Below are 27076 nucleotides of genomic sequence, written 5' to 3' on the forward strand. Positions count from 1 at the left end.
AAGTTCCCCACCCCCTGCAGACAGCTCAATGCATCATTGATGGCTTTTTAGTTGGGGAAAATAGGGATTTATTTTTATTTTAAACACATTCCATCCTGGGGATAACAAAAAAAATGTATGCAACTGACAGTTTTCCATATTACGGTCTTATACAATATACAATACAAACTACAGCAGTCTGGGATTTGGCTGTTCTTCCATATATGCTCATCAATTTAGAGCAGCTTTGGAAACCAGCCTCTAACACTACAAGCCGCTGTAACACTACAAGTCTCAGCAGACTCAAGCAGCCAGATGCATCGTTTTACCATCCACTTTCAAGGCAGAGGATTTAGGCAACCAGTGACACTCCAGCTCGACTGAACTACAAGTCCCAGCCTGCCTTGCCAACCAGACAATAATCCTAATACGCACTGATTATTAGAAAATAAGTCGGCAAATCATAGCTCTCCAGATTTTGTAATAGCGGGAGAGGCTGGAACTTGTGGTTCACCACAGTCGGAGAGACACAGGTCGCTCACCCATCTACTGAGCATTTTTAGGAAACATTAAAGCAAAGTTTTTTTTCCTTTCTGTAGGGCCACAATACTGCTGGTGTGCACTGCCTTACCAACCAACAACAATAACTATAAACAAGCTGAGCGATAGATCACCTCTTAAACATTATGGCTACTTTGCTAACTAACCATAATAAAAATATGCAACTTTGCAAGACCCAACAACTTTGGCTACGCTAAAGAACTAATAAAAACATAATATTACCTTAACAAAAACAAAAATCTATTTATTTTTAATTGTCGCTGCCAAAATTGTACAAGCATTATTTATTTTTATTTTTTTAAATAAAGAATTAAAAGACAAAAAAATATATCTTTTCCAAGTATGAGCGATACATTTTAGCCAAAGACAAGTTTACTAAAAAAAAATAAAAAAATACTTTGTTTGTTTGTATAGAACACGCTAATATTTTGCCACCGCATTTATATTTTAAACAGTTCAACGATGCTGCCAATAATAAGTGTTGTTACAACGTTTCACATCCTGGAAAATGTAGGAAGTTCTGAAAAAGAACATCGGGATAAACGGACCTTTTGTGGGCGATGAAATAAAAGTTAAAGAGTTGGTTGAGCAGGGCTAGTAGGGTACAAGTTTCTCGTCAGGTGCCAACTGTGTGGTGCCCAGGCCGCTCAGAACAGAGAAATGTCCTGCTAAGTACGGTGCCTATTAAATGGATGTTTTGCAGTTTCGTTTTGTGTGATGGCTCCGTCGGCAGAGCCTATGAAACAGAACCGCTGTTTCCTGGGACAAAGCCCTCAGCACGCCAGCCATCAATTCTGCAAGACGACTGAACTGCAAAGCACTCTACAATTCACAATATGAGTTAAACTACTGTGCCGACACAGTTCTTTAGCAATTGTTTGAGGTAGCAATTTGGAGGGATGAGACATCTATTTTATTTAATACAAATACTATTGTACCGTACTGCATTCAACTGGTTGCAGAACGCTTCCATTTTTCCATGCAGTGCTCTCCTAACGTATGATTAAGTGGGGGATGCGATTTAAGCTCTGGATATAAAAGTATATTCATGTTAAAGCCATGTACTAAGCTGTTCGCTGGGTCATACAGTCAGGACAAAGGCAATCAATTAACCCCAGTGTTACATTGTTAAAGAGCCACAATCAGCGCTAATAATACATTTTAATTCTCCATTAAAAATAAAATATGTTTATTTTGTGTTTATATGTTTACGCCGTTACAGAATATCTATCAACCCAAATTAAAAAAACATTTTAATTTTTTACGCTTCATAATTTATTTATAGATTTTGACATGTTACAGTAACTATGAAAAATGCTTTCGCTATTTCACAAATGCAAATTAAGCTACATCATTATTATGGAATGAAATATGCATTTTATTGAATGAGTCACATGGGTATTTTAACCATCCCCCTGTCAGAAAATATATCATTTCAATTGGCAAAGCTTGTGGTTATTTCACTGCCTCTCAGCTATTATATCACAAGCAAAACGTTGATGTACAACCTCCCAAAAAATAACATTACTGGAAATATTGTTATTTAGAAATATAGATCTACTCTAATAACAGATAAAACATAGCTTATATACTGTGGTCTACAGAACAATCATCTATATATATTTTTAAAATATTAGAATGGTACTTTTTTATTTTAATAGAAATATTTTTATTTTTTTTAGAAATTATTACTCTAGTATTTAACAATATTTCCCCGTTTTAAAATCCATCCTGGTTTACCATGTCCTGGAGAAAATATAAAGGATATCCTGCGTCTTTGTTTTAACGTGTCCCTATGTATTTCTACAGCTTAGAACATTATACATAAGTACTGTTGAAAAAAAAAATAAAAAAAAATAACAGTACCATAAATATTAAATATTTCAAATTACAAAACTCAGAAGACAGTTATGAATTTTCAGGAATCTAGAATAAATAAAAAAGAATCTGTTTCTTTTTCAAAACATTTGATAAATAACAAGAATTTGGACAATCCACATTTTTTATTTAGATTTTTTGCAATATTTATATATATATAAATATATATATATATATATATATATATATATATATATATATATATATATGTTATGAAATGGCTAATAAAAATGACTATTTCCTTTGTTTGATGGCCATATTTTTTTCCCATTGATCATTAATATTTATATGAAAAATTCTACAATTTAAAAAACTATACTGCAAACTTTTTCCATGTATTTAGCCCGCATTTAATTTTTTTCTCAACCTGCAAATTCTTTAGGGATATTAATAATTATACACATAAATGCGACATGCAAATGTGTTTTATTTTTATTTTTTTTGCTAACTCAGGAGACTGTTTGGATTTAATGATAATACCTGAAGGACATCTTCACTTATTTTCCCCAAAAACATTTTTTTGAAGCCAGTCGCCCTCCTGTATATCCCCCAGCTGTCGGCGTCCTAATTAATAGGGCTGGTTCACTTCCTGCTTGGAACACTTCAAAAGCTGCGATGAGGCCGTCTCATTTGAGATAGGACAGCAGTTTTTTACTTGCACTTGAGTTAATATAGAGTAAAACCACAAAAATTGCAAAACCTCTCTTGCACAGAAGAGCAAAATGTTGTAGATTTTCTAATTATTGTAAAGGATGCATAAACTGTAAAGAAATACATTACCATTTTAATATATTAAAGCGCTTGCCTAGAATCTATACAACTATCTCTCTTCTCAGCTCATAAATAACATCCAAAAGCAATAATCAATTACTTACATTGGGCTACCACTTTTAAAGTGCCTTTGCAACCAGTTAAAAGCAAACCAAAATATTGCTGTTTAAATTAGTTATACCCTGAAATCAGCACAAAGTTACAAATACAAAATTAAACAAAACAGAAAATTTTGATTGAACAACAAAAAAAAAATTGTTGAAAACAAAACCAGATAATTTAAATTGCATTGAAGGCCCCCAAGACCCAAAGGGGGCAATTGCAAACCTGCTTTAATTTCATTCATATCTGACTTTTACAATAGGTTATAATGAGAGCTCAGTTCAAACTCTGCCACCAATAATTAGATGTGAAGTTCCCTACACTAGTGTTTTTCCACATGTGAGAAATGTGTGGCTTATATTAACCATTATCAATCACCCAGTCATATTTCATTGATCATAAAATGATATCTGTAATTAACCTTTTGATAAAAAATTTTTTACAATTACAACAGCAGCAACCTTTTCAAATAAAACAAAATGACATCTCTCAATTAAATGCTTACAACGGAATATATTAACATATCCATTAACCCCCTATGTGGTAAGGGGAAAATGTGCCAGATTAAGTTATAAAATAAATGCAACATTGCTGCTGCATGCACTGTGTATTAAGCATGCATTGCATATTGCATTTTAGTTAAAAAAAATAATAAATAATTCTAGTTGTACAGTGGAAATGAATGCAGTGTTGGGAGAGAGAGGTGTAGAGTGTCAGCTTGGTGGGCTAGTGAGACTCACATAGGGGCAGCTGCACTCACAAAGGGTTAAGAGCCAGCTCACCTCTGTGTCATTATTCAGGTTCCATAGATCCAAGCGCCCCATCCCGTCCACACAGGCAAAGAGAGCTGGGTGCAGGGGCGACCACATGACGTCGTAGACATAGTCTGCATTGTCTTCAAAGGAGTAGAGCGGCTTGTTGTGCTGTAAAGCAGAGAGAGAGCAGGAAGACTTAGTGGCGCTAGTGCAGCCTCCGGCTGTCTGGAGCCTAATTAAAAACTTTGCACGTTTACACACACAAGAAAAAAAAAGTGTCATAAAACTGCAGAGATGAAAGTCCGGGGAACGTGTACTGTAACTTTAATATCACAACAACTGTCCACTGCTAGCAATGGGATTATTGGGAGAGGAGTAGGGGAATGACTGGGGAGGGGGCTTCTCTCTCTCCCCCCCCCTCCTCCTCCTCCTCTTTCTCTCTGTTTTATGGGCTCATCAGGCAGGTAGACAGGGTGCCCATGAGATGGAATTCGTGCAGGGGCAGAATGCAGGTTCTTTGCACGAATGAATCAAGTTGGAACTGATAATAGGACTGGTTCACATAAGAAGCCAGCACATTTTGCTTAATCACAGGGATGTGAGTCTGCTGAAGGCTTGGAGCGCCATCTAGCGGCCGTTTCGTACACCAGCGAGATGGGCACTTAATGCAGATCTGTTGACCAACAATAGTAGTTTATTTCTCCTGTCACCATGTGATTACAGTCCATGTGTCTCTAAACTTCCCATTGACATAAAAGGCATCTGTGAGACTATGTAACTGCGACTTCACAAAAAAAGTGAAGACTTTATATAAATGTTGATTTACAGAAATGACAACCAACATAGTCAATTGTTTCTGTAGATGAATATTTAAACACTAAAGACCACTCTAAAGTCTGACTGGACCACAGCTGGGGGCGCTGATTGTATTGGGCTCCAAAATTGTTGTTTTTGACTCCCATTCTGTGACGTCAGCTGTCTGGGGAGCAAGAATGGTTCTGATCAGCCCTGTGTAAGAAGCTTCATTTACCTATTCTTACAGATTTATTAAGAGTTACTTATACAGCCTACATATTACACAGTGCTTTACAGAGAATATCACTGTCCCAGTGAAGCTTGCAATCTATATTTTGCTCCGAGCAGAGATTGGTAGGAGAGATTAATATACAAGTCTAGGGATTTAAATGCACACGGGGGAGGGCAGGGATAGAAATATATAGATTAAAAAAAGTTAATAGAGTAAACAAATGATTTTGTGTAAACTTGTACATCAAGACAACTGCGTAGCACATTCCTACTCTACACACCACTGATGATGTGTTAACTTACCTGAATATGTTATTAAATAGAAAAGGAAAATATAAGGGGAAAAAAAATGATGTGCACAATATATGGAAGCTTTATGCAGTGTAGAATAACTATAACATCCTCTATCACAGAATCAAACCCAGTCCTGAAAAGCTACCAGCAGGTCATGTGTTCAGGATTTCTCTCTGTAGAAACAGGTGAGGTAATTACCGACACAGCCAAGTGCAAGTTGTCAGGTCGGTCAACAGCGAATGGTTAAAATACATTGTTATGTGATTACCAGAAATCCTTTAAAGAGCTTCAACCTGTGGCGGTGTTCATGATATGGCAGGAATTGTACATATTACACTTAATCAAGCTGTATAATACAACGGGCCAGCACTTTGTCAGATGTTTCATATTAGATGCAGGCTGTAGTTTGTAATGTATCCAAACAGCAAGATGGGGAAACAGTACTGGTTGTATGACGGATTGAATGCCTGATGCTTAGTTTATTTACTCTTATTTGGATTCACAAAAAACGTTGCTGCTTTCACAGACAAAACTGGTAGTAGTATTATGATTAGGGCTTCTAGAGCCCAGTTAGTGAGTAAACATTTACTAAACTGCGGGTGTGAAAAAGAGATGTTGCCTATAGCAACCAATCAGATTCTAGCTGTCATTTTGTAGAATGTACTAAATAAATGACAGCTAGAATCTGATTGGTTGCTAGAGGCAACATCTCCACTTTTTCATACCCGCAGTTTAGTAAATATACCTTTAAGAGACAGTTTATATATTGGGAGATGGGGGATTGACAGACAGGATGGTGGTTTGGAGCAGAAACAGACAGCCAGGCAGGTAACATATTGTGTGATGGGGGACTGACAGGCAGGCAGGCAGGTAATACATTGGGAGATGGGGGACTGACAGGCAGTATGATGGTTTGGGGCAGAAACAGACAGCCAGGCAGGTTACATATTGTGTGATGGGGGACTGACAGGCAGGCAGGTAATATATTGGGTGATGGAGGACTGACAGGCAGGATGATGATTTGGGGCAGGAACAGAGAGCCAGGCAGGTTATATATTGTGTTATGGGGGACTGACAGGCAGGCAGGTAATATATTGGGGGATGGAGGACTGACAGGTAGGATGGTGGTTTGGGGCAGGAACAGACAGCTAGGCAGGTTCCAAATTGTGTGATGGGGGCTGACAGGCAGGCAGGTTACCAGGATAGTAATTTGGGTGAAAGAACTGATAGGTAGGCTGGATATTAGGAGACGGAGGACTGACAGGCAGATGGAGGAGTGACTGGCAGAAGGTGGGATTGGGTAAGGGACTGACAGACATCTTTGTCCAGTTTGCCTTCCCATCCAGGTGAACAATATGGTTGGGTGCAGTCATCTGATATTCAGACGCAGGTCCGTTAGTTGGCACAGACAGGAGGACGATGGTCATAAGACAATCAGATTTTCCAATAAGCCCTGATTGACATTTGATTCATCCCAATCAGATGTTATTTGAGATTACTGGTTCTTTTCCGACCTGAAGCCACCATTCCGGCCATCCAACTCCGCATGTGCTGCTTAAGTGTGAAACACAGACTGATGAACTGTATAAAGAGGCCATAGGGCAAATATCATTCTACCTCTAGTTTTTGGACAAGGCTTTTACTCTAGTGATATCATAGGACTTGTAACATTGAACAGATCTTTCCATAAGTGCAAACCTTTCACTATCAATAGTGCAGCTAAAGTGATGTACAAGATTTATTAATTCTATAAATGACTAACCCAGTACAATGCTTTGCTGCTACAATTGTCAACTGTGCAGAGAATCTACGGTCTCCTCTAGCTTCTACACTACTGGCATTCTTTAGTAATATAACAATTCTTTTAAACGGTATTAATGGACAAACTGTAATTTGTAAAAATTAATTTCTAGCTTTTGTCGTTAAAAATGGTAATTATATTGTATCATGTTGTTTTACATGCAAATGATTATTCCTTGACTGCTGTAATGCAATACATGTATGCATCCACAAGCATCAATACTTTAATTTATCCAGGTTCAGTCTATAATTGACAAAATCCAATTTTCAAAGACTATTATACACCAAAATTGAAATTCAGATTCATTTATGTATAAGTAATAACTAGGACTGAGAATGACATGTCAGATTCATTAGTTATTATACACTGCTTATGTAAGGGCCGTATTCTCGTGGGGCAGCATGGTGGCTCAGTGGTTAGCACTTCTGCCTCACAACGCTGGGGTCATGAGTTCAATTTCTGACCGTGGCCTTATCTGTGTGGAGTTTGTATGTTCTCCCCGTGTTTGCGTGGGTTTCCTCGGGGTGCTCCGGATTCCTCCCACACTCCAAAAACATTCTAGTAGGTTAATTGGCTGCTATCAAAAATTGACCCTAGTCTCTCTCTCTCTCTCTCTCTCTCTCTCTGTCAGTGTGCATGTTAGGGAATTTAGACTGTAAGCTCCAATGGGGCAGGGACTGGTATGAATGAGTTCTCTGTACAGCGCTGCGGAATCAGTGGTGCTATATAAATAAATGATGATGATGATTCTCCAGTTCTCCAAAAGTGAAGGAAGCAAAAAGTGTCAGTAAACCGGTGGTAAATGTACAAGGCAAACTGACTTATTTCTGGAGCATATCTGAAGTGCCTAAAACGACCCGTCATTCACATAAATGGAATTCAAAAGAAAAAAAATCCACTGTCCACTCTCCTGGATGTAATGTGAGAGAATAAAACACCTATGGAGTATTTAAAAGGGGAAAAATGCATCTGTTTGAACGTACCCAAAAAGTCCAGCTGCTCTAACCCACATATAGCCAGCTGCTTATTGGTGTGGAAAATCATTGCAGAGTGAACAAGACGTAAAAATATCTTTAATTTTAATAGAAAAACAGAGAGGTATGCAAACATATACATAGGCCAATCACCCGTGACAAAGCCTATCTGTAATTAGTTGTCACACAGCTCTAACAGTTAACGTAACCTTGGCAGATTAGCAACTCTAACTAGTCATTGATATGCCTGTACAGTAAACACGGGAGATTACCAAGAGGATAGCCCAGCTCCTCCAAAAAGGTGTCATGCTCAACTGGGGGGCCCAGCACAAGGCAAAATAAACAAAAAGACTAACTGCTCTAATCCGTTTATAGCAAAGGGCTCATGGGAGATGGGACAAATTATTACACCATGTATCATTTAGATAATTTACTAAATGGTGCAAATCTACAGTAAAACCACCTTGGTGTTATTTGCACAATCAACCTGAAATGTTTTTTCAAAAGTAGGCAAGTATTGGTGTTCTGATAACTAAGGAATAATAAGGGAGTTCAGTTCATTTTGACTTTATTTCCATTCCAACTATCTTAATGTTATGACCTATCAAAATGTTTTACAAAGACCTTTGGTGCAAGGCAAAACCACTGGCAGATCTTGCCTATAAGGGAGAACATTCAGGCCCCATCGCCGTTCCTCCTGAAATTTCTTGGTCATGGTCTTGCTTTAGCGATTTAATGGGCAGATGGTCACAAAACTGCACTCCGATCATAATCCACAGGAATGACTCGGTCCACTTGTCTTTCAGAGTAAAAATTGTACTTACCATGAACTCAACATTCACCAAACCTACAGGGGTTCTTGCTGGATTTAATGATCCAACCCGACTATTCTTTTCCAGCTTACCCATTGTCAACGCCCCACCTAGTGAGTTTCTCTTTGATGTAAGGGACATTGACACCTGCTTATCCAGGTTATGACAGGCAGAGAGATAAGAGGAGAGAGGAGTGTGGCAGGGGGGGTGAAACTCCACACTAAAACAACATTTTTATTGTGGGTGGGATTCATTTATGTAAGATTCCCATGGCATTTTGTACAATTTTCGCTCGTCTTGTTATTGTTCTATGGCCTATGCTTGTCGTGTATCAATGTGTTTTAGGCCAGTACGCTGTCATAATAAACACGCTGTATTATATGAAAGGGTGTGTTGAGTTTGAAATTGTTTACTAAACACACATTGGTGTGAAGAGTTACGAAGGTGATTCATCGTCCTTTCCAAATAAAGATATTCTGCCAGTGTTGATTGAAACTACAGTGCAAAGATTTGTTCAAGCGGATTAAGAGCACAAAGCTGGGTTATTAAAAATAATGATTATTATGAATTACAAGTATAATAGAACCTTTAAATCAACATAAAATATATTTCCCAAAACTATGGAAGAGTGTATGTTTCTACCCTTTGAGTTCATGTTCAAAGTTAATCAAGTACTGAATTAATCATTACAGTGGTTGGACAATAAATTAGTAATTTTTAAACTTTTTTTTTTTTTTTAAGGGTTTTACCTAAAAAATAGTGAGTATATGGTAAATATGTTCTGATTTATAGTCTATGATGTAAACATACAACATAATAGTTTCACTTGGGCAGTTTGTTGTCATATTGTTTCACAAGGTGGCAACACAAATTGACTAAATCACTTTCCCGGCTCGTAAGCAGCCGTAGAACTACGCCCAGACCGAACAGACTGTTCAAGAAAATTGCAACAGAGAACCGAAAATTGCTAGGAAAATGTGTGGTGATGATGATGGGGAAGGTAGCAGGACCTAACGTTTCTTTAAAAACTGTTCGGAGGCTCCTTGCAGTGTTTGGGTTTAGAGCTTGTTGACCAGTCAAGAAACCGAAGCTGACACCAGCAATGAGGAAGAAAACACCTATCAGCCAATAAATAAAAAATAAGTTTATATAAAGTAATAAATATTTGTATTTGCCATCGTTTTATCAATTGTTTTTTAAAAAAACTAAAAAATTCCTAGTTCATTGTCCAACCACTCTACATGGATATTGTTACATTGGGAAAATATATTCATGTTCTCTATCATTTGGAACAATTGACGATGGATGATGCAGCACTATAGGGCTGCATTATACATATATGTCAGCTGTGGAAGTGGCCCCAAGGAGTTGTTGTAGCAGGGCCCGAAATTCCTATTGGCAGCACTAGGTGTAAGTGGTCCTTCAAATCACCATAGGAAGCCCACAGAAACTTAGTTCATACATATTTTCATGAGACACATTGGGATTTTCTGACAAATCCATAGCTCCCAACATCTAAGTCCCCGGCAGCGGGATAAGGGGTGTGGTCACATCACGATGTGTGTGTAGCCACGCCCCCAAAGGGCTGCCTAGCGCAGTAAAGTGCTAGGTTGTCCATTAGCCATCTCCCTTCCCCCCAACATTCCCACCTGCGGGACAAACATGTCCCCTGGCAGGACAGTGGGGCAGAGCCCTAAATTCGGGGCTCTTCCGCTGAAATCGTAACAGTTTTGCGGTATCTCCAACTTGTGTGGATGTGGCTGTCCAATGCCATCCTTCCTTCCCTCTTATAATTGTGCTTATAGGAAAAAAAACATGATTTATAGTGAAGTATTCTGGTTGAAATGTAATAAAAAAAAAAAAAAATAATGATATAACACAAACTGTATAATGTTAAATGATTGCACTGATACACAATAATCGCGCCCCCTATAGCTTGGTAACCTACGTGACCGCCCTAGGTCACCTAGTGGTAGCTTTAGTCATCCGCAGAGGCAAGATTACAGGAATGGAAGCTGTCTGTAGTGTGTAATTGAGAGACGTGCAGCCCCCATGTGACCAGAGTGAGCCCCCCAACCAAAATAGGAGAACATTTTATATATATTTCTTATATTCTTAGAGTAAATTATAGAACTTTTTAGAGTGTGATTAATATAGAGATTTCTTCATTTGAAAATAGTAGAAATAAGAGTGTGCACTGGCTTTCCTAGCAACAACCTGAGATGCTGATAGCGTTAAGAGGACATCTCTGCGCTTCATAGCAGGGAGCGGGGCCACAGTGATACTATGGGAATAGGTTACAAAAGTTGCCAAGTGTGGTCAAACGCAGCTAATAATTTTTTACACGTAGCGCTAGCTTTGCAAAAAAATCTTGAAAATATGTCATCTATTTTTGATGAGTGATTCCCTGTATTTCATTTTTGTGGACAGGCCGAAAATTTTCACTGGGGGCATAGGACTTCAGGTTGTGCCACTGATCATGGGACAATCACTGGTGATACATCTAGAAAGTTGCCCTGCCAATCCTTATAGCACCAATGCTACTAATTCCAGGAATTGAGTAGTATAAAGGGAAATCACTTCCCCCTCATAGCACATGCTATTCCAAATGTTCCGTCTTACATCCATATTTGTGAATGCTACAACATAGATGTTCTTACTTCAGCAATTTCTCTTTCATCTATAATTAAACAAGAGCTGGCACCACTTTTTTTCTTGTAAGCAAAGGGCTGAATGTCTGGAGAAACACAGCGATGTGACGTATTGAATGTAAGATCCCTGTATTCACCCATCATATTCTTGTTTTGTTTTCTTTCCATTTTTCCACCCACACCGTCTATTAAATACACCAACAGTCAAACATCCGTCCATTCGAGCGTCCTCCCACGTACAGTGATGTGGGTAGATGCATTATAGTCCTGATGCCTGGCGCCACAGTACCCAGTGGTACTAAATGGTAACTGTGAATAGGCTGCTAGCATGGTGGGAGTCACTTAAATGCATAGTCACCCCTGTATTAAAGGGAAGTTGCAGCCAAGTCAACCTAAGTAATATTAAGTATATTTCTTTACTGTTCTGAAGCTGTTCAATACGTATTGTTCATTTCTTTTCTCATACCAAACAACTCTCCAACTATAAGTGTGAATGTGAGCTAACAAATAATAATACTGTTTCATATGCACACGTATATTTCCGGATGCCATCGCCTGTCATGTCACAGAGTGTGGAATGGAATCTGAAATACAATCTAGCTCAGTAAACTTTATGCTTTAGTGAGGATGGACCCCTCAACTATCATGGATCGTCCGGGAGATTCCCAAATGTGGGGGGGTCCGTCCGGACCTCCAGGAGAGTAGTCCACCCTCCCAGATTCAGTTTCTGGTTGCATCATCAGGCTAATGCCACCTCTGCACATGGATGCGATGTGTATTATTGCGCAGCTGTGGACAGGGCCTAATGAAAATTGCACCATCTGTGTGATTACCACATATAAGCACCAACACGCCCCCTCCACACTAGTCCTTGGACATCCCCTCTGCGATCTCCCGGAGGGGGAGAGGTCAGGATGAATAGACCATTGCAAAGGCAAACCCAAGTTATTGAAGTAAATCAACTGTCTAATCAACAAATCTTAAAGCAAGTCACAATATTTCTATGAAAATCTGTCCCATGTACATATCACATATTGGATTAATTAATAAATAAACTGGCATGTTACACATTACTACAGTGCACTATGTCCTGTAGCTGCTGATCCCAGGAAATCTTCAATAACAATAATATTTTGCCTGGGCAGCTGACAGATGCCCATAATTGGGCTTCCACTTCCAATAAAAAAATATAAATGGATGAAAAAAATGTTAAATAAATAAAAAAATATAATTTCCTATATTTAAAATTTAATCAGCGGCTGCCACTACCGTTTGCCCTGGTGACTATCAGAATGGCGTTGGGATTTAGGGGATTGTCAGGTTTCTCTCACCAAATAATAAGGCTTAGATTTGAATTGAATGGAACCAAAGTATGGCTCAAACTGGGGTTGAATTTTAGGCAAAGTCTGTTCCCATGCACTGATGTGGGTCTTTAAATACACTGGTCCACCCATTATACTACTAATAAGTCACTTAGGCACATCAATGTAAGGATGTGTTACATTTGCATTACTAAAACCTGAATTACTACTGAACACTTGTAGTTAATACTTGTAGTAATCTGTGGACAAACAAAAAACCTACTGTATAATATTATGATAAAATCCTGTATCTGGGTAATATTTGTGGTGTAACGTGTGAAATGGTCATGTCATACTTGCCAACTTTTCCTCATTGGCTTCAGGGAGATCCCGGGGGAGGTGGGCATGCTGGGGCCACTTATCTATTGCGGGGGCGAGAACTGGGAGGTCGCCCTGCTCTCCCGGGAGCCTGGGATGTCTCCCAGAAATGCCGGAGTCTCCCAGACATTCCGGGAGAGCAGGGCAACTATGCGTTAAAGAAAAGCAGCTAATGAATCTCTAGAGACTGAAGTGTCTTTTACATTTCTGTCTCCATTACTGAAGTCATGTTGTCTTACCTGTCAGTCTTTGTTTTAATCTTAGTCTCCATGAAAATGGCCACCTCCATAGGCATCAATACATGGACATAGGACACAATTTCTGAACAGTGTCATCATGCCACAGATGGCGAAGCCAACCACGTCTTGTACTGGCTCAGCATCAGGGAGAATGCCAGACTCTTCAGGGAGTGAGGGAGATCACCCCCTATTTCAGGGAGTCTCCCTGACATTTAGGGAGAGTTGGCAAGTATGGGTTATGTAAAATCAGCAAAATAGGGTCACTGAATAAAGGAATATGTGAACTGTGAAAATAAGTATGAATTCCTGGAAAGTGAACAATCAGGGAATGTAATATTCCTGCTTCACTGCAACTAGTATGTACAGTGATGGAAGCCAATATCTATATAGTTAGTAGGGCCATGTTTGCACCATGCTATTAAATAACCTGCAGTACGACAGGTACCTTCTTATTACAACGACGCAGTCTCCTCTGACGAGCCTGCTGCAGACTTCTCTATTGCAACAAAAAGAATCTAACATTTGAAAGATACATTCTGCATAACTTTCTGTGTAAACATGTGGGAACCGTGGTAGGTGTTTGAATAGATCTAAAAGTAGACGGAGACTGGAGATACTATGTTGATTACATTTTTGTGGTTTCTTTCAAAGGCAAAACATTCTCCATGGGTGAGCTTACGAAAATAAATAGAAAAGCGTAAAAAAAATAACACTGACGGTCACTGAGTGATCGTTCATGGGTGGAGAGAGGAAAAGCAGAGCGGGAAGTGGACAAGAAGTGAGACTGTGACAGTCAGGGGCAAAAGCATGACATTTGTGTAAGAAATTCTCCCTCGTTATCATATATCGGGTCGCAGTTCATTTGCATAATGGCCCTAAACTGATTTAAGTCACCAGAAGAAACGTATGCAACACCCGAAGGGTTACTGAAAACCATTGACAGAATTTTTACAATAAACTCAATATGATATACATACTGCCTACTTTTAATCCCTGTCCTCAGAGGAGGGTTTGACTTGATGACATGCATTTCGCCATCACTACGCATCCATTTGGCCAGCTTACCAGCAGGTAAGAGAGGGGGATGCTCAAACTGGTTTAAAAGTGATCCTTGAAATAGTTAGTGAATCTGTTCTAAGGTTAAAAAAATTCATAGAACATTATGTAGACTAAAAGGTTTGAGCTAAGTTGAGCAAAGAGAACAGGTTTCCACCGTGTTCAAGCTTAAATTGTATAGTATTTTCAACAGCTACCCATACAAATGTATAATGTTTATGGTACAAATAAACTGCTTAGGGGACTATAAACATACTTACTGTTCTGACCTGTTCTTTTGTAAACTCATATTGATTTTACTGTAATAATTATGTCACTGGTTTGCAGTAATCCTTTGGGTGTCACATACGTTTCTTCTGGTGATTTAAATCAGTTTAATCGTGGAATTTGCATCATCAAGTGGGCGGAGCAAGTTGTATGATTCAAGCCCTACACTCCTCTGCTCACTTAAGACCTTATTCATTAAGGAACGCAAAACAAATGTACTTTGCGTTTACAAAAGAAACACATGCAATTTGAACGCCTGTATTCAACTGCAAACAGATTAGAAGAAACGTCTCTTGCTGAATAGGAGTGTAAGTACGTTCTGCCTGTACGGCACTTGCTGTATGCAGACACAGAACACTGCAAGATTCAAACAATTCATAACTGGAATAGAAATTCCCAGCAGAAAAAAAAAGTATTCAATGGTTGTCACCTGTTAGTAATATAATTATTAAGCAAAAGACATTGATCTTTTTTTTTTTTATCAAACACATTTATTGGGATGTTCACAATGCGCACTGTATAGAAAATTAATTTTTAGTTGCTCCTACCTGCTACCACATGTTGTGGCATGCATACATGTCTGTCATCACTAGTAATCTGAACTTACACCTGACCTGTAGCTGGTGCATATGATATGACTAAAAGACACTTACCTTAGAGATGGCCAAAGTTTGGCTTCAGCTCGCCCTACGTTACTCCTTCCCTTCACCACCCCGTTACGCCTTTAAAATCATAAGTAGATGGAAGTGGCATTTACATGCAAACATGAATTACGTTCTTTGACGCAAGACTCGTTTTTTGCGCATGCGCCCGACCAAAAATACACAAAATACGCAGCGTAAATGGACTTACGTTCCTTAATGAATGCGCCCCTCAGTGTTTACTGAGTGACGAATTTTGTGTGAAGTTTGTATGTTCTCCCCGTGTTTGTGTTGGGTTTCCTCTGGGTGCTCCGGTTTCCCCCCACACTCCAAAAATATACTAGTAGGTTAACTGGCTGCTGACAAAATTAACACTAGTGTGTAAATGTGTGTTAGGGGATTTAGACTGTAAGCTCCAATGGGGCAGGGACTGATGTGAGTGAGTTCTCTGTACAGCGCTGCAGAATTGGTGGCGCTATATAAATAAACAGAGATGATGAGTGTCCTTCAGAGAGAGTTGCCTGTTCCCACGTGAATCCAGGAGGTCCCACAATAATCTGGGAGACCTAATAGACATTTCAGTAGATTAGGTAACTATACTTGGTATACTTTACATTCATCCACTTTAGTGGGTGTATTACAAACATTTTTGGACATTAGGAACAGGGGAGGGATGGCACATTTTAGCCCAGGGGGAAAGACTCGACTCCGCAGCCTGTTAGGAACATTTTAAAGGAAAAAAAAATGCAGGTGAGCCAGCCCAAGGTAGCCCACTATGGGACCGGTCCGGGGCAGGTGCCCCCTGCCCAGCCTGCCCCTGATAAGGGAGTACTTTACAATGGAGTAAGATATATCACCAGGTACGAGTGACCGCTGCTCAGGACTCTGTAGAGATACAATGGATCATTGTTTTAGGTGCAAAATTTGCGCTGAATCACAGCAACCAGGAATTAGCTTTCAGATGGTTAGATGTCTAGTGTAAGTTATACACCGAAAACAAGTGTCTGGTTGCTATAGTACAAAGTACATTTTGCACCTAAATTAAATGTTACTGAAGTCCTACAAGATCCAAATCAATAAACAGAGAGGAATTGTATTTTTTTACACTGATTAGAACACACAGTACACATTACTTTCATTATAGTTTCTCTTTAATAAAATACTACTCAGCAGATTGTTCTGTGGAAATGTTCAAAGGGATCTTGTATTAGTTATACAGAGCAACCCATCCCAATCCTAGAGAACGTGTATGTAGACTATTAGGAGTGGATATCGGGATAGCAGCTGTGCAGTCACTAAACTTACCTGGCCCAGAGGCATTACCGACCCAAGAGTTAGGCAACCTGGCTATATAGTGGGGCTTTCTACCTGCCCTCCCCCACTGAGAACCACAGGATGCATCACACTGACCTCTAGTGGTGGAAACATGCATAGCCGTGAGTAACCACATTTGCAACACTTACTGGGGTAAGTGAAAAAAAATAACATTACACAGAAAAATTAAGAAATGAAATAAAATGCAAGTGAAAGAAGAATTAATGAGCGATAGGTAGGATCAAAATAAAATATTATATAAAAAAAAAATACACTTTTGTTTTTGGACCTTAGTGTATGTAATTAAGTATCACTGTCTATAAAATGACATGACACATAGCTCAGTAAATATTGCATTATATGACTTGGATACACCTTAATGTGGTATTATCTACAGTGGCAGAAAGAGATGAGGATATTAGAGAGCTCAATATTATGTTTTCTGTGTGGTTGTAAACTTGTGAGCAGATTCTTATGCCTCAAATGATATTCCTGTATTGTAATCTATGTTTGTTTTATCTCCCCGTTGTAGTGCACTGTGGAATATTGACGCTAAATAATAATGGACTATCAACAATAGTAATTCTAACTAGGTAAGTGTGATAGGCCATTAGAGGAACAGGGCATAACATATTGAATACGTGCAGCAATAGCACCACCCAGTGGCAAGACAATTCCTTCTGTTATGTAAATAGAGGTGGTTTTGAAACCAACATGAAAATGAATATTATGATTCTAGTCAATCACGTACCCATGGCAATGCCAATTTTTTAGATCTATTACCAATTTTATTGTAGTTAAATAATACTTCTCATCCTGTCGTGTTATATGTTTAGGTTAGCTAAAAATGTAACATACATTTATAAAGTATATAATGTGTGCACTTTGGATACAAGCTGTGTTATACAAACACAATAATCTATACTACTCACACTAATGCACCCTCACATCTGTCCCAATCTCCACTCTGAGCCATACTCGCTCCTCTTGTTTCAGCTGTGCCCTCTTCCACTTAGAATGTAAGCTCTCCAATGAGCAGGGTCCTCCATACCCTTTGTTTTCATGTTTGTATTTATTGTGTGTATGTCCCTGTTTTATGTATGTCCCTGTTTTCCCCACTGTACAGCGCTACAGAGCACTGTGGCACCTTACACATCTACGATAATAGTAACACTAATGCATACTTGCCTACTTTCAGGCAGTGAGGTCCGGGAGGTCAGGGGGCGTGACTAAAGGGCAGGAGCGGTCGTGTTTTGGTCAATTGCGTCATTTTGAAGGAAATTACATTTTGTAGCAAGGGGGCGGGGCCAAAAAGACGCGATTCACCGCAAATCGCATTATTTTGGCCAGGGAATTGCGGGATGCAGGAGACTTGCCTGCTCTCCCGGGAGTCCAGGAGAATGACCCGGATTGCGGGAGTCTCCCGGACATTCCGGGAGAGTCGGCAAGTGTGCACTAATGTATTTACTACAAATGTTTGCCATAGTAGAGAGAATAAGTGTTTCCATTTACAATTAGCTTTCTTGCGCACTGTTTTTAATAAGGCAAGCTGGAGTAATTCTGTAGCTGTGATTTAACATGAGACCTGACACAACATTAAACAAACATGTCTAACCGGTTTATAAAAAAAGTGAAATATTCCTTATTTAAATCTAAAGAAAAATGTTCACTTGTGCTTAAGATATGTATCAAAGTCACAGTTATAGTTCTGTTTTATGATTACAAGTTGAATGTGTTACAGATTTAGCAATATTTTGTATATAGCACTTACACTGTATACAGTCAGTATAACTTGTGTTTCCTCTAAACGTAAACATCAGGGAAGCAAATTAAAAAACGTAATCTAATGAGAATTCTAAACTGAAGGTTTGAATAGAGAATCTGCTGTTCACTGCAACCCTGAACAATACTTTATCCCTAGCAGTCAGCTTTTCACACTAGATCGCTCAGCTTAAAGGAAACATGAATACGACGTGTAAACACAGTACACAGTATGGGTAAAATACTTTGAGCCCTGTAACTGGTGTTTATGGGAAATGTATTCTCCAAGATTCAGTGTGAGGATAACTTTTAAAGTGGGATTTGGTAGGGTGACACCTGGCCAATTAGCTTATTTCTATATTATGGTGCCTCACCACAGACATTAAATTCTGTGACCAGTTTGGTGTTCACAACAGCCGAATGACTAGATGAAAACCAATCAGAATTGATCAGATTGATTAAAATAAATTTGATTGGCTACTGACATTGAAATGCAAATTTACAACTAGAGTGTGGAATGGTGATGCAAAACTAAACGATTACATGGCAAAGCTTCACCCCTTGGCAAGGCGGCCCGTTCCTTTGGGAAACTCTCGCTCAGCTCTATCTTAAGTAAAGGAAATCAATAGAATTAATTACTGTACATTTATTAATCCATAAGGATGCCTAGATATATCCTAAATCTATGTCATTCCGATATATATTAGGAAACAAGTAACAGCTGTTTATCATACTTGCCTACTTTCTCATATCTCTTTCCGGGAGAGGGGCGTGACTGGAGGGTGGGAGGGGGCGGGGTACGGCCAAACGCGCCATTTTAGCCACGCCCCGTGACGGAAATGCTGTTTTGTCACGGAGGCGGGGCCAAAATGACGCGATTCACAGCGAATCGCGTCATTTTGGCGTGCCAGTAGCGGGATGCGGGAGATTTGCCAGCTATCCCTGGAGTCCGTGAGACCAACCCGAATTTCAGGAGTCTCCCGGACATTCCGGGGAGAATTGGCAAGTATGCCGTTTATTATTTAGTATAGTTGGTTTTTTAGTGCACTGGGCGCAAAAAAGATGATGACAGGAATTAACACGTATGTTACACGTATATTACATGATGTCTGGGTACAGTTTCTTTGGCTGTTCAAAAATTTGTTTTAGTCCCCCAGTGTTTACTAATAAATTAGGTATTAGAGACAAATGTTCTTATCATTATGCAATTTTGTAATTAATGAATTACCCTAAAACAGCTCCATATAACAGAAGTAGGCCAAAGGCTGGCGTGGCATGCTGGGGTTTGTAGTTCCACAGCAGCAGAAAAGTCACAGTTTGCTTCTCTCTGATCAATATCTGGATTGTTCAGAAGAAAGAGATGATCAAAACACCCACATAGAGCCTTATATAAGCCGCCACCTTACTATTGCTATTTGTTTCTCTGACACCACAAATCCAGGCTGTTAGAAGTAGTGTTATAAAACGCAGAAGCCACTGGAGAAGAGAGTAAAAAAAACACCTGACTTTAGTTTTCTTTTAACTTTAAACACAGAAAATGCCTTAATCTTCTTTTCGTGTGGCTGGGCCGGAGCCAGACCTCTGGCTCCAGAGGTAACAGGGAAGAACTGGGATTCCTGTCTGAACAGGCCGACACAGCCCCCCCGTCCCATGTCAGCTTGGCTCTCTGCCCAAACCTTGTTCTAAAGTGGACTCATTCACTGCTACGCTATTGGACTGCGTTCAGGATGCCCGCAAGACAAGCAGAACGTCTACACGAGACGCAGGCAGTCTTTTTATCACTGTATGTTATCACAAATAAGCTGGTTCAGAACAAGTGATTAGTTATTTCTGTTGTAGCGGAACGGCCAAAGTGTAATAATTGCTGTATATGACAAAAGAAAACCCTGCAAAAATACTTCAATAAAGTAATAAACATAAGCCTACAACACGGAAATAAGAAGCCTTGTTAAAATAGAAACACAATGGGGCGTATTAGACATTGCAAGCTGCAAACTATAGCAGCGAATGGGATATCAACTTTCTGAATAGTTACTCTGTGTTAGAGCTTATGGTCCTGACTCATTAAGAAGAGCAAAGCAAAAAAAAAAAAAGAGTAACTTTGCACCTGGGCAAAACCATGTTGCATTGGAGGGGAGGTAAATTTAATATGTGGGGACACATTTATAGATGGTGTAGGGCATGTCTTAGATCAACTTTAAATTTAAGTGTAAAAATAAAGCTATCAAGTATTTGTGTGCTGCATGAAAAAACAGACAGTATTTAACTTATGTGCAAAATAATAAACTAATTTGCACCCCTTGCACTGTAACATGGTTTTGTCCAGGATCAAATTTTGCCTTTCCTTAATGAATCAGGCCCTATATTTTCTTCTTGCAGTCTTATCATTATCGTTTGATTATATTACGCTGAACTATATAGAGAATATGTAATTATTCACATCACTTCCTGCCCTATTGGAGCTTATCATCATCATCATCATCATCATTTATTTATATAGCGCCACTAATTCTGCAGCGCTGTACAGAGAACTCATTCACATCAGTCCCTGCCCCATTGGAGCTTACAGTCTAAATTCCCTAATATAGACACACACACACACACACACACACACACACACACACACGGAGACAGACAGACAGAGAGGGAGACAGAGAGACTAAGGTCAAATTTTATAGCAGCCAATTAACCAACTAGTATGTTTTGGGACTGTGGGAGGAAACCTATGCAATCATGCGGAAAACATACAAAATCCTCACAGATAAGGCCATGGTGGGAATTGAACCCATGACCCCAGTGCTATGAGAAAACAATGCTAACCACAGTGCCGCCCAGTATCTTATTAAATAACCCCCACTTGAATGAATGTTCAACTCTTTGGGTTTACCTGTTCACATTTTGCTGGGGTTTCTCTCATCTGCCACAGGGAGAACTTATTGACAGATAGCGGCAAGGAAAATTTTCTATCGTTGCCATATGCGGCAATAGAAATCCAATAATAAATAGACCCATTAGACCAGGCCTGGCCAACCTGTGGCTCTCCAGATGTTGTGAAACTACAAGTCCCAGCATGCCCTTTCAGCTTTTGGCTGGCTATCTACTGGCAAAGCATGCTGGGGCTTGTAGTTTCACAACACCTGGAGAGCCACAGGCTGACCAGGGCTGCCTTAGACTGTAAGCACCAATTGACCAGAGATTGATATCCATGCTTCAGTGTTCTATGTAAAGCTTTACATGTGTACAATATGGTGACACTACATAAACATAAATAATTGTAATGGTGGTATATACACAGACAATAAGGATTATATACAAGCATGTAGAGGGCATTCTCACAATGCAAATGCCATTTAGTGACGTCACACCCATCATTTTGCAGAAATGCATCTGATTTTACCCAATTTGCCCGATGGGGTGTAAACATGTGCACAGGAAGACAGGGGCTCGGGGGGTAGAAATCTAGAGATTTAATTTTGTGGAAAGGGATTATTCAATTGTGGTTTCTCATTTCATTGTATTCATTTCCTAGGAGACATAGCACCTTAGTACTGCAGGCATAACCAAGGAGGACTAAGCAGATCTAAATAAGGTTACATGGTGATACTTTTGTAATGCTTAGGATATTCTACAACTATGCAATTATAAACATCATACATGTTATGACAATTAGGGGGCTGGACCTGGGCTTAGGGAGCACACTCACAGGGCGTTCTGTTCATATGGTGCCCTGTTCTCTCTCTCCGCATCCTCACTACTTACACCATTCATTGACTCCTCCCTTTCTCAAATATCCTGACCTGACTTACTGCTTCCTTCCTTGGCCTCCAGTAATTCTTTCTCAGCATCTCCCTCTAAGCTGGGGTCCATCGTTGCCTTACTCCCCCATTGCATCATCCAGCAACTGAGCAGACATAGCTTCCCTGCTGCGTAGATTATCTTAGTAAGTTTGTAGTAAGACTGGGATTGCAATTAACTAAATAAAAAGGTTTTAAACTCACAACTCCGTTATTATAGTCAGAATTATTCAATACTTGTTCCCTCTGTCCCCACCTCACTTCCCGTAATGTCTTAAAATAATGAATTATTTAAGTCTTAAATTAATATTTATTACTTAAATAAAGTGTCAGGAAATACTTTCATGGTATATCTCATTTCTGAGGCTTCATTCCACTAAGTCAATTACTTCCTTACCATCCGTTCACATTTCCTCAATTTTCAGTGTTGCCAATCCTTAGTTCTACTACTCCATCGCTTCTAACGGCCAGCTGTTCTGTCACTTCCCGCAGGCAAAGTGCTGCATTAACTCCACCAAGCAATCATATTTCTGGGTAATTTTTCTCTTGCCTCCATACTATTATGTTTGGTTTGTCCATTCTCCAAAATTATCCTCTCCATTTATTCCATCTGTATTATCACAGTATACTTTCCCCACAGGTGGTTCCCTCCATTTTACTTTGGGTACAAGCCGTTATCACCTTTTGAAACTTGTTTAATCCTCTCTTTGCTCTTCCACTCCCAGGTATCTCTAGGTTGACACATTCAAATCAATATCTCCGCTTTGTTCTTTGTTGTTTCCTCCCTTCTGCTCATTCTAAGTTCCAGTTTGCTTCCTTCCCAGATACTTCTATCCAGTCTTCAAGATCATAACAGTCTGTTCAGCTTGGTTATATTTATTACTAATCAGCAACAAAGAGTGAAATCTATGGAAACAAACTGTGGACGGCAATGACTGTCTGCATAGTTATAGATGGAGCTCAGGAGTATCAATTATTCGTAGCTTGTCTGCCAAATAGCAGTAACAGCCATGTCTGAGTCTTCCAACTGCACAATTTCATGTATCAAGAGTGATTCTACCACCTAAAATAACTATCTTAGTTGGTCAAAATGTTACTGTACCATTATTTAGTTTGTCTAGCCTTCGTAGATGCGGAAGTAAATCAAGGAAAACACACGGTTTCAAATAAATGTCTAATTGAACAAACCACGCACAGCCCTCTCCCGCCCTCATTCATTAAACGGTGCTTCCCACAAAAGTAAATATGACACATTTAATGCCCACTCACATACACTTGTTTGTAGCAGCATCTTGGCTTGAGGTAGGTAGCGTCATTGGTGTGCTACGTGTAGACGCCGGATAGTGGCATCTATGTGGAGTACCCTGATCCTTCGGTACATCCAAATTGTGGTTTATAGGGCTTTTGCTATTTAGATTTTCTACTACTTCTCATGCTTTATAATGTGGTCTTAATTGCTTATTAGGCTTATGTTATAGAATTGCCTGGAGGCCTGTTGTCTACAGAGCAATGAAAGCGAGAGAGAGTGATTTCCCACCGTCTAACATGATTATTCTTTCTTAATGATTTGTCTCTAATACTGTATGAAAGTGCATACATCCTACTTTATAATTAGGGTAAGTATGAGCCTGGAATTATCAAACAGAGTATAATCCTCCTATGTAAATAGTTTACATTGGAAGGCGTTGATAGAATGTGTGATGAAGTAATGGGCGACATGAGGTCCTCGATGTGCTCTTACTTCAGTAATGTCTGGGGTGTAATGAGGCGTGACAGAGAACGGCTTCTCTCCACGCGTCTTACAATAACTATGACTCAGTATTTAGCGCTGTAAATAAGTACATTAATCTCTCTTTTCCTCTCTCTCTCCAGATGGAAAGACATGTAAATCAATATATTTTTTTTTCTGCGAACCAGGAGAGTGGCTGAGTGTCTGGGACCATTGTCAAGGATTAGACAATGGAAGCACCCGGCTAGGATCTGCTACAAGTTCTCACCAGTAGAACATGCACACACAGTCTAAAAGTCATATAATATTCATACCTTAACAGTCCCAATGTTTACTGGATAGCAAAGATTTGGGAAGCTAAAAGAGGTGCGGCATACTGATTAATGGGCATGATCTAATGTAACTAGGGGCACGGCTGGGCAGATCAGGTGGCATAGTGCTGGATCAGAGGATGGTTCATTTTTCTCCTTGCTGTAATAGTATACTTTACAAAATGCAAAAATAATTTCCGCTGAGCATATGTATTTAAGAATGTCATGTAGGATACTGAATATGTAGACCCTGATTATAAAGACGACCGCATGATATAATGATATTTTTTGAAGATTCCTATAAAATACATAAAGTAAGAATAGATGTTGATAATTGCCTTCCACATACAGGAATGATTATTGTACTGGGCAGACATTTTCAGGGACAGAAATTTACAGGCACAAATCAAGAAAACCTTTAACATTATTGTCCCACCATCCAGGGTTTTCTCTTGGAGATGGGCGTACATATTTTTGTGTGGAAATGAGCCCCGTAAGGTCCCACTATGACAGAGCGATTCCACGCTGCGGGTTTACCTATAATAGTGATGCCAGCTCACCCTGTCATAGCCTGGCGCTGGTTGTGGCTTTTACAGGCTGTTCATCCACCTGCATTAGCGGTAACCAGGTTATGAGTTCTGGCACTCGGTTCATTTTTTAAATTATTTAATATGCATAGGCAAACCGGGAGGGGGGGGGGGTGGTTCCTAGTACCTGGAGACCCCCCTCCCAACCTATGGTACTGTATGCTTGAGGTGGCTGGACCCTGCCGCGGGACCATCCACTTTGCAGCTTGTGTGCAGATTGTTTCTGTCTGCACTCTTCACAGCCATCTCTCCCCAACAAGTATTGAAAGCAGCAAGAACAGGTAGGAGAGAGCGGGACAGTCTGTCAACTGTTCTGACACACTCAGTCAGGACAATTGTAGGGACAGTTGGGAGGTATGTCCCGCTTCACACGGCTCTGCTCAAAAAGGGAGAGCTGTGTGCCCCTAACAGTAATGTACACAGCATTGCCCGTGTATATGATGGGGATAGGAAGAGTTGGAGAGCAGCCAAGTACTGTCTAAAATTATAGTTCCGCCCTGAAGCATGCTGGCCACACCCACTAAACCTTTTTAGAAGGTTTAGTAATTCTACCCCTTAGTTGCTATAGATCTTCCAGAAGGCATTTGAAGTGTACACCTTAATATAGTCTATGTTGGAAGCTCTTACTGTGGCTGTTCCCAAACTTGACAAAGATCCTATAGAACGTGACTCATATAGAACCATCTTCAAAACGAATGCAGATACAAAAATCCTGGGTACATTATTAGCTAAATATGTAGGTTTAGGTCAGCCATAAAAATGTATGTAAATCAGACTAACAATGATGGGAAGTCTTTTATGAATATATATTCTTTCCTAATGCATCAAAGCAAAACTGGCTATAAAACAGCTCCAAAAATATATTTGGTTTTACAAAGCAACTCGGTTTTGTCTGTGTTAAAGAACAAAAAAAAAAGTAAAAACAAAATAGAAACTGCAAGAAAATCTACCTATAATAACCATTCAGAAATGAATTCCGCATTTCTACTATCAAGCACTTTCTTATGTACAATAAACATTTTAGTTTGTGGGTAAAACATGAAATTGTACTGGGTTGAAAAAACTGACTAAAAGGGCAATTTGCTTTGAAAATTGTTTTGCAATTTATTTTACATACAGTATTTTAAAAATTCAGGCTACTGACATAGATTATAAACTTGCGGGCAGGTTCCTCTAACCTCTGTCTGTATTACCCAGTATTGTTTTATTACTGAGTTTGTTCCCAATTGCAAAGCGCTACAGAATATGCTGGCTCTATATAAATAAATGATGATAATAAATGACGATGATTATTATATATATATATATATATTATACCGAACTATAAACGTAAAACATTCAGATATTTTACACCTAGATCTGTTTGTAATAATCCTATATACAAATAAAAAGACTGTACCCCTTAGTACAACCTCTGTGTATTAAGCCCCATATTGTGGGGTCCTCCCCCAGGAACAGCCACCATCACTGAGCGTACAAAGCTGAAGGAGCTGTCAATCACTCCGTTACTGAATGGATCATCTCTCCTCCAATCATTTCAGGATTACTAATTACTATTTACATACTGGGTGGGAGTTCAAATCTACTGCCCAGTAATTGCTGCCAGTTAGCGGCTGTAATCTGGTAATGGTGACGCTGCTTGAGAAGGAGACCCTCACCGATGGGGAGCTAGTAGGAGTGTAGGGGATGTGAGTATAATCCCTTAAATTTATATGATATAATAATACACTGAACCGGCCTCTGGGCTTTTAATGCAAGTTCAGTATTTGAACATTTCAAGGTTCAGAAGATTTTCATGAAACAGTTCTCAGATCATCAGATGCCAATAAGGCTCAGTCCATCATATCACATTGCCATATGTAGGAAACATGACCTGCACATCTTACATCTCTTAGACGTAACATTGTAGCACTCGTACAAATCTGATAAAATAGCAATATTATTCTGACACATGTTCTGTATTAATGGGGACTGGGAAAAACTAACCTTGATAGTAAAGGATGTATGCTAAACGTTATTACTTCTTACATATCTCTGCTGACATCCAGCATGGGGAGCGTGAACTTGGCTGCCATCAAATGTAGAAGACAACAT

At 39.4% G+C, this 27076-nt stretch overlaps 1 protein-coding gene across 6 annotated transcripts in view; it reads right to left on the reverse strand.

The window, feature by feature from the left end:
• DYNC1I1 (dynein cytoplasmic 1 intermediate chain 1) overlaps positions 1-27076 on the reverse strand; it is a 347340-nt gene that overhangs the window by 49417 nt on the left and 270847 nt on the right. For all 6 annotated transcript variants that reach the window (XM_075211774.1, XM_075211773.1, XM_075211770.1 and 3 more), the window contains one exon: positions 4074-4214. In XM_075211774.1, coding sequence (XP_075067875.1) covers positions 4074-4214 — 141 coding nt within the window. The remainder of the gene's footprint in view (positions 1-4073; positions 4215-27076) is intronic.

Source organism: Mixophyes fleayi, chromosome 5 (genome assembly GCF_038048845.1).
Source record: "Mixophyes fleayi isolate aMixFle1 chromosome 5, aMixFle1.hap1, whole genome shotgun sequence".
NCBI classification, from domain to species: domain Eukaryota; kingdom Metazoa; phylum Chordata; class Amphibia; order Anura; family Limnodynastidae; genus Mixophyes; species Mixophyes fleayi.